Source organism: Cottoperca gobio, chromosome 22 (genome assembly GCF_900634415.1).
Source record: "Cottoperca gobio chromosome 22, fCotGob3.1, whole genome shotgun sequence".
NCBI lineage: Eukaryota > Metazoa > Chordata > Actinopteri > Perciformes > Bovichtidae > Cottoperca > Cottoperca gobio.
The window spans coordinates 16,980,781-16,989,517 of NC_041376.1; the positions used below are offsets into that span (position 1 = coordinate 16,980,781).

The window sequence follows — 8,737 nt, forward strand, 5'->3', positions numbered from 1 at the left end:
CGATTTTAGGTAAAGGACAGCTGGAAGACATGTCACATGTATAATCAATTTAATTATAAATGTTAAGCCATTTTTCATGCAAAAATGTCAGAAAATGCTCTTTTCAGCCTCTCAAATACGGAGATGTTCTGCTTTTATATCATATTAAATTGAATATCTTTGGGTTTTGGACTGACAGACATTTAAAGACTTCACCTTGGACTTTGAGAAACTGTGATTGACATTTTTCACAATTTTCTGACATTTTATAGACCAAACGATTAATCGAAAAGCATCGGCAGATTAATTGATAATGAAAATCATTATACAAGCTACATTGCACACAGTAAGTTTATGTCTGGCTGCGATGTTTTATCCCAAGAGGATGAGAAATAGAAAAGTTCTAAGTTGAGAGCAGATTTCTCTGGAGAGTGCACTCACTGCTGGAGGCAGGACTGAAGTATTGATTTGTGATTTCCTGTGGGTGGAAAAGTGACCGTGTCTGAAACCAGAATTTAATGTGGGCAAATAAAGTGAAACAAGGTCTCAGTGGAGATATGTATAGTGTATTTTCACAATAAAATAAATGATGCATCTCTAAGTCTTGCACACTGACACACCTGGTGGACACCCAGCATGTTGCTCACCTGACTCAATGAACTTAATACAAATTCAATTAACAGAGCATCAACACAAAGCGCAGTTTGAATGTTGCTTACAGTGGTTTTATAGTAAAGGAGATACAAGTGGGAATGAGCCCACACACACATATCAACACACACACACTTGTCTAGACTAAGGCATCTGTAAGACACTGTGGCACAGTATAGGACAGCAGAGGCAGATATCCTCCTGCTTCATTTCACAGAGAAATGCATGATGAGCTGTGTTTGTATCTCAGAGTAGTGGCACTGCTCTAAGATCAGTTTTGCTCTGTAGAGAGCATACGGTTTCCCCTATTCGGTGCAGACATTTGTCACATTTAGTAGAAAGACTTGATCTAAAGAGTGGAATGAAGAATGACAGGAGTTATTGATCTGTCTGTTATGAAATACCGCTGTGGTGGTGACGTGGAACAAAGGTGCAGGTTTACGTTCAAGTCCATTACAGGTGACGACGAAGCAGCATGTTGCTGTGATGAGAAACACCATGCTGCGAAATCTGTAACATTCCCTTGTGCAAACATCTGGAACTCTCAGCGTCAGCATCCAACAATGAAAAGGATTTACAGCGATTATTTACAGTAATTAAAATCTAATCCAAACACTTACAATCACGTCTGTTTTCTCACAGAGGTTGCTGGTTAATGGTGGTTAAAGCAGTGGAGGCTGTTAATTAGGACATCTCGTGTTTGCTCAAGTAACAGCGCTTCTGCTTGAACAATGCTGAGTGACAGCAGTGCTCACTCTGCCTGAAGGTCCCTGGAAGTCAGATTTACTAACCCACCACTTCCTGAACCGAGCTAAACTTAGGTCCCGCCAGCTAAATACACAATCGTGTTTTCACCCATGCAGAGAGACACCCAGTGTTTTCATTGCATTCTGCACCATCTTAAGTTTCAACTGATATGGCCATTACATTTCTTGATATTAAAGAAAGTGGCTTGTGCATGTTTTCTCTGTATTCACCAGGGTTTCCTTCCAAATTTCACAAACATGCAGGTCAGATTAACAACATGCAAAAAATAGTCCGGGTGGGATTGCAAAAGGAGTCGGGTGTTTCCATAGACTGTATATAAGAAGTGGATGTAGTCAACGTGACGTCACCCATTCATTTGTGGATTACGGTTTTGAAGCCTTGAGTTTGACATTTCTTATAAAGTTGCTCATCACTGGTCAATTCTTAACAATTACAGTGCTCAGACTCAAAGTGCAAACACTGACAAGCACAACTGCAGCAATTAGCCCGACTGCCAGGATGAAACCCTGTGAAGAAGAGATCTTCAAAAGAAAATTCTCCTTTTGAACAAATGAGTTGGAGCATAACCCAACTGAATGTGCTCCTGAGTAAAACGGATGTAGCTGTAAAATAACCGCATCACACAGACAAAAAAACACAGCATCTCTCTGTGTCTCCCTTTGCTCCCTACCATCCTGTCCTCTGTGTCACCCTACTACTTTGAGAAAGTGGGAGTAATATTAAGAGTGGAATCTAATCCCAGTTGGCGGCTCATCAAAGCAGCGGCACCAACTTTGGCTCTGGGTGAGCTGGGGAGGAAGGCGTTGGACGCACAGAGGCAGCTACAGATGTCTATAAGTCACCCTGAATGTACAGTCTTTTTATCTTAACACACACACAATCTCTTTTGTTATATCGGCGTTTAGAGCCTTCTACAGAACTAAGGTCAACTGCAAGTGCAGTTTCAATCTGCCAAACTAAGATTATTATGTATCAAGATAATAAAGTTTAAAAAAGGCAACATTTGTTCAAATACATGGCCTGTCCATCTGTCCTAATTATGCTGTTCACCTTTAAACCCTGTGCTGACACTATCAAGTCAAAATGTTGGTGCATGTCAGGTTTATCCCAAAAACCAAAAGGCAGGTGCTTCATAAGATGTGTTACGAGTATTCATGGTCCCCAGATAATGAGAACTCAAAATGTTTTTGTGATTCCAACAACCTCTTTCTATAGAACCATCATCAGATCAATAAGTCCACTTGTATACAATAAATATACAAATCTAATACAAAGAATGCCATGACGATTACTTATCTTATTCATGCTGCCAAGAGGACAAACCCTTTTCATTTTGGACACTATGAGATTTCTTCTGGTGCCACCATCAGACCACAATATTAATCTATGAAGCATCCTGAACACTCTAAAAGTCTCTAAGTGGATAAACCTTTAAATGTCAATGAGACTTTTCTTCACTCTGATATCAAGCCTGTAGGAAACTTTAAAGGAATACTTCACCCCTAGAATGATCATACACATATCAATGACTCACCCTGCGTTACAAACAAGTGTACTTATAAGTGTTTTAAATAGTAAGGTTTCAGTGAAGTGTTGGAAGTAGTGAGCATACGGCTGGATAAATATAATATAAATGAGACTTTTACTGCACAAGTTGTTTGTCAGTTGGTAAACTTGATGTTTTGATACAGTTTTGCTCCATTTATTTAAAAACAAAGTTTTCTTCACAAATGAAAGGTAACACGGGGAGAGTAGTTCATATACAAGTGATCATTTTGAGGGTGAAGTATTCCTTTAGCCCCACTGATGATGAGGCTCCATGAATAGCACAATCCTCACTGTATTGCTTCATCCACTGCAGAACTGTGGGGTGTAATGAATACCGCAGCCTTTAGGGGCCATAGCGGGCTTAACACGTGTGCTCTTGTTTTGTCAACAAAGCGGTAGCAATGGAAGCGAATTGATTAAATAAATAATAATGTCAGGAACTGAAAAAAGTCAAGAAATGGCCAAGACATGCTTACAGCGAGACAATGTAACTTTTGAAAGAATATAAAATATATAGTATATACTGTATATAAGTCCACTATTATTGTCCTCCTAATAGTGGACCTGCTCATGTGTCCATGAGATGCCTGACATGTTTTGTGTGAGCATTAGTTGGTATATTTTGAACACCACTTGATGATTTCTTTGTTCCTTTGGATAAATGAATAAACTGGTCTAATCGCTGGAGACCATGAAAGCTGTTGACACAATGTCAGAGAGGTTTTGAGTCAACTTCATGGTCACATTGTCCTTGTTGGTTTGGCCTGCACTATATGCTTGGTGCAGCTCATACACTAGCATCTCAATGTACACACAGTGTGGGATCTTTTATGATTATTATGTACAATTAAGGCTATTCGTGCCATCGGCTTTGAAAGTGCTCGGCTGATGCATGTGGTGCACACTGTGGGTTTGACCTCTGATATGATGAGGATATTGTGGTGTATTTATCTACACTGTTGACAAGAAGAACCCTATCAGCAGAAAATGACCCACTTGGTCCTCGTTGCCATCGGCCAGAAACACAGTTGAAGACAAGATTGTGGATGATGATACTTTCACTGCAGATTCACAAGCTGGCACTTCTCTGCCATATATTCAGAAGCAGACAATGATAAAAACACACTTAAAACCTCCACAGTGTTCCCCCTAGTTCCCCTCCAGTAAGACCCAGTCGTGGCCAGCAGGGCTTGTGGTAATGATGTTGGTGAGAATTGGATACCTTGCGGCTAGAAACCAGAGCAGGTCACTGTACACCGTGATAAAATTCCCGAATCTACACGCCAAGTTTCCCTTTGCCTCCTCCTCCTCCTCTACTTCTCCACTTTTCCACTCCCCTGCTCCCTCTCTCCTCCTCTGCCTCTCCCTCTCCTCTGCTTTCATTCCCTTCTACTTTCCTTGATATCTGATCCAGCAGAGACACTCATGTTACAGTTTTTACAGCTTAGCCAGCCCAGCGCTGTATACATTCCTTTCTCCACTGTTTCTTAGCCCACTCTCCAGCCTCTCATATCCCCTCCATGCCCACTCCTCCGTGTCCTTGATTACTCACCGGGGCTTATTTTACCGTGGCACACATTAAGCAGCCAGATGAAGGAAACACTGTCAGACTGTATGATCCCTCACAAGGGCACATTGTGTGTCTGTCTGTGTGTGTTTTGGTCTGAAATATTGAAGATGAGAGAAGGGAACAGACTGATTCCTTTTGTTCTGAACACTTGGAATAGAAGAATCTGAGAGTTTTCTACAGGAAATCGATACGTTCAATCTTCACTTACTGGCTTTACTTTCTGCGCTATTATCAAGGCATATTGTTAATTAGCTGCAGCTTGTAATGCTGGGTTCAGTTTTACGATCTCAACCAATGACCTCAATCATATCGGATACATTCATATTTGTCTAACAACGTATTAACTCCCGTCACAATGACAGTGAAGGTATTGACAGAGAGGCTGCAGCTGTTTTCTAGTTCCATCTATCTGTGGATCCTGTTTTCCTAAATTAAATCTGTAGACAGCCGCTGGTGTGTGTGTGTGTGTGTGTGAGTGTGTGTGTGTGTGTGTGTGTGTGTGTGTGTGTGTGTGTGTGTGTGTGTGTGTGTGCGTGTGCGTGCAATAGGAGATGAAATTCAAGGTTGCGTAATGAGCTACAATCGAACTTGTTTAGCCTTTGAAAGTGTTTTGACACCTTAACCACATCTGCTGCTCCGTTCAGTAGCCTCCCTGGTACAGCTGGAGGTACCGGAGTTCCCTACGCACCAACAATACAACAGTATTTTGTCCTGACATATCTTTAAAAAAAATCAACAAGCTATCTGCATTTTCTTTTGGTCAGGTACATCTTTGCATGAGCCGATATGAAAATATCATGTCAATATCATCCTGGCCCATATAATTGCGATTCACGATATTATCCCAATAATCATCAAAATATGTTCAAAACTTTTAAAATGGCCCTAAAACATACTGGAATCAACTAACCTTACATTTTGTTAAGAAACTAATATTTTTTCTTATATTATATTATACATATATAAATGATATAATATTGCATCACAGATAGGATGCATCATTTTACAGTGAATATCCTTTCTGAGTGAAAAGCAAACAATCCTAAATAAGGTATCATACATGTGAAGCTCCCTCTGCATATATAAAGGATACGTAAGAAATAGCAGCATTGTGTGAGTCTGTTCTTTCTTACATAATAATTCCTGTATTTATTAAATCAGGTTCTATTCTTCACTTCTCTACATGAGAGCGAGCTAGACAGCTTTTTTTTTAAGTCACTCGTGTGAAGATATTCACGATTATCCTGATAATGGAACTTCACCGCAATCAAGTTATTGTGAGTGTTTTTTCTTGCGATCCACGATAACGTGCTACATAGTCCCATCCCCAGGTCCATCTTCATAAACTAAACTCAGATCCACAATTTTGACTGATCACAGTTACTACACTGTGCTTACAAATCAACATGACAAATTAAGCTGCTTTAATCAAGTGAGTTGTTTAACTGACACGTCAAAAACATATTGTAAGAAAAGTCAATTCACTGAACCCTGAATGATGACCCGTGTCACACAGCATCTATCATCCAACAGCAAATAAAACCTCATTTCTGACTGACATCATATAATTACTCCGTCAATGTGACAAATTATAAGAGAAGACATTTCATTAGATTGTCCACAGTCCAAATAGATTTATGGTAATATTTTTCTCTCTGTTGTAATGATAAAAATTAGCAAATAAAACCTGGACAGACAGCACTTTATAGTGCCTAAATGATGCTTATAAAGATTACATCCATTCTGAACGCTCCACTGAGACTGCCTCAAGTGCTCCCCTGATAAGAAATAAGGACATGTCTCCATGGAGAGACCCTGCCTGACACCCCCCACCACCACCACCCTGCATCCGCCCTCCTGTCATCAGGACCAGACAACAACAGGATGGGCTATTTCTTCTTAAACTGAGAACCATGACTTTTCTCTTAGATTATCAGGAAAAATGTCCAGTTCAAAAAACTGTTATTATGTCATTGAAAGAAATTCTCTCTCTGTGGATCCCAGATGCATTTTTAGGCAACATCTCTGAATGCAGCTGCACATAAGTGGAACACTAAACGAAAACACCTCAAAGACAGTAGATTACCCGGCTAAAAAATTGATTTTAATTATCATGCAATGTGTCTGCCGTCCAGTATTGCTCTATGATAATCACAAACAAAGCATCTATTGTCATCAATAGAATTAAATGAATTTTACTTCTGTTTTACGGTGGTACGTGAACGTATTTTGGAAAAGTCTAAATACAAAAAGAGGCTTCTTTATTCCAGGGTTGTTTCAGGACTCGCTCAGAGCCAGCAGCCGCGCGCCTCTCTCTGACAGCCTAAAATCACAATTTCCACAATTATTCTCCCCCATGTGATCACCTGCAGATCCACCCGTAAGAGCAGAGCACTGAGTGCAAATGTGTCTCCGGCCAAATGTGTACAAACAATGAAGAGATGAAGACAAAGCGGACACACACACACACACACACACACACACACACACACACACACACACACACAGACACACACACACACACAGACACACACACACACACACACACACACACACACACACACACACGCACACACACACACACACGCACACACACATGGCACACTTTATTTCTCCACAATGGAGCTCAGGGCTCAAATATCACAATGTGCACCGAGCAAAAAAATAAAAAATAAAAATAGAAACAACGTGTGGGTGAATATTTGGGATAGAGCCGTGCAGGCCGAAAACAGGAGACAATGTGCTCTTGTCGAGTGCGTAAAGCTCACAGACGCACATCTGGATCACTACGCCTCTGGGCAAACACACACATAAACAAAAACACACACACACACACACACACACGCAGTCGGACCCGCAAACGCATCGTGGATATGCGAGCGCCCCCATTGATTTATACTAATTATGCACATTGGTTGCTCTCCCTTGCGCCGTAGTGTAACAGTATTAATAGTAATAGTAGAGGCACTGTTGACGCCTTCACTGACGCACTGGATTTTCCATTAACTCTGGGCAAGCCATGAAAGGCAGGCAGGGCACACAAACGGCTAAATGATGACACGAAGCGACAGGAACGTACACTGTATTCCTCATTGATTCAAAACTTACTACAGTAGCAGTGAATGGGTGCCGCATCCATTGTGCGAGGCGGTAAATGCTGGCAGGGTGCGCTGCTCAGGCTGGCATTCAGCGTGGATATGACAATAGAACTTGTGTTAAAAAATAATAATTCATAAATCAAAGTTTGACTATCATGCAGCCAATTGCACTTGAGTGTATCGTCTATTTTCACTGAGGTGCTTCAACAGACATGCTCCTCACAAACCACTCCACGCGTAATCACATGCAACTGGGCACAGACCCGCTTTTACCTTCATCTCTTCATTTATTTCCCTTTTCACCGGGTGAGCTGGTTTTCGGCTTCTTTTATTTTCCGGAGGTCTGCCCTCTTTTTCCATCTCTGCCATGTTTCCTCTGAGATACTTCTGTCAATATTTGCGGTTGAAGAGGGGGTAAAGAGAGGGTGAGAGAGGCAGCGGCAGCTGTTTACAGTCGCCAGACGGCGGATGTCTTGCAGCTTTTCAGCAGCCCGTGTGACGCTGGTGGTGATGCCGCCGAGGGCTTGCGGTGCCCGGCTAAGTCAGCCATCTTCTGCCCGTATCCTCCACGGTCCATGCACCAGTGGTGAGCCGCCTCTGTGAGTCAAAGGAGAGGTTGAGTGAGGGGAAAAAACGAGACAGGGGGAGGGGCGTGCGCTGAAACATTATATGACGCGTTGATGATCAGAGGTTGGCTATTTCTTCTCGCTTTCCCATGGAGTGCAATCAGAGCAGTCACATCCACTTAACGCTGCTCCCTATGGTGGCAATGGGAAAGCAGTTAACAGGTGCCCGCACACACTCATCCAGTCCCACATTGTTCTTCAAGAGAATCTTACAATCGACTGCTGTTGATCATAATACAATCTGGTCTTTCTATCTGGTTCAGCCACAAACTGAAATCAAGTCTGGAAGTTCCGGTGTGAGATTCTTAAACAGAGCAACTGTGTGCAGGTGTAGTGGGTGCAGAACCTACTTAAAGGAATACTTCACCCACAAAATGACCATTGGTATATCAATTACTTACCCTGTGTTACCTTGAAGTCATGAAGAAAACTTTTGTTTCGAACCCAAAAAGGAAGAAAATTCTTGATGAATTGAAGTAAATGGGGGCCGCATTCAA

At 41.6% G+C, this 8,737-nt stretch overlaps 1 protein-coding gene across 2 annotated transcripts in view; it reads right to left on the bottom strand.

Moving 5' to 3' along the window:
* The window catches only part of sobpa (sine oculis binding protein homolog (Drosophila) a), a 42,511-nt gene extending 34,314 nt beyond the window's left edge, over positions 1 to 8,197 (bottom strand). For both annotated transcript variants that reach the window (XM_029460975.1, XM_029460974.1), the window contains exon 1: positions 7,888 to 8,197. In XM_029460975.1, coding sequence (XP_029316835.1) covers positions 7,888 to 7,983 — 96 coding nt within the window. In that variant the 5' untranslated portion in view covers positions 7,984 to 8,197. The remainder of the gene's footprint in view (positions 1 to 7,887) is intronic.
* Positions 8,198 to 8,737: the final 540 nt, after the last annotated feature.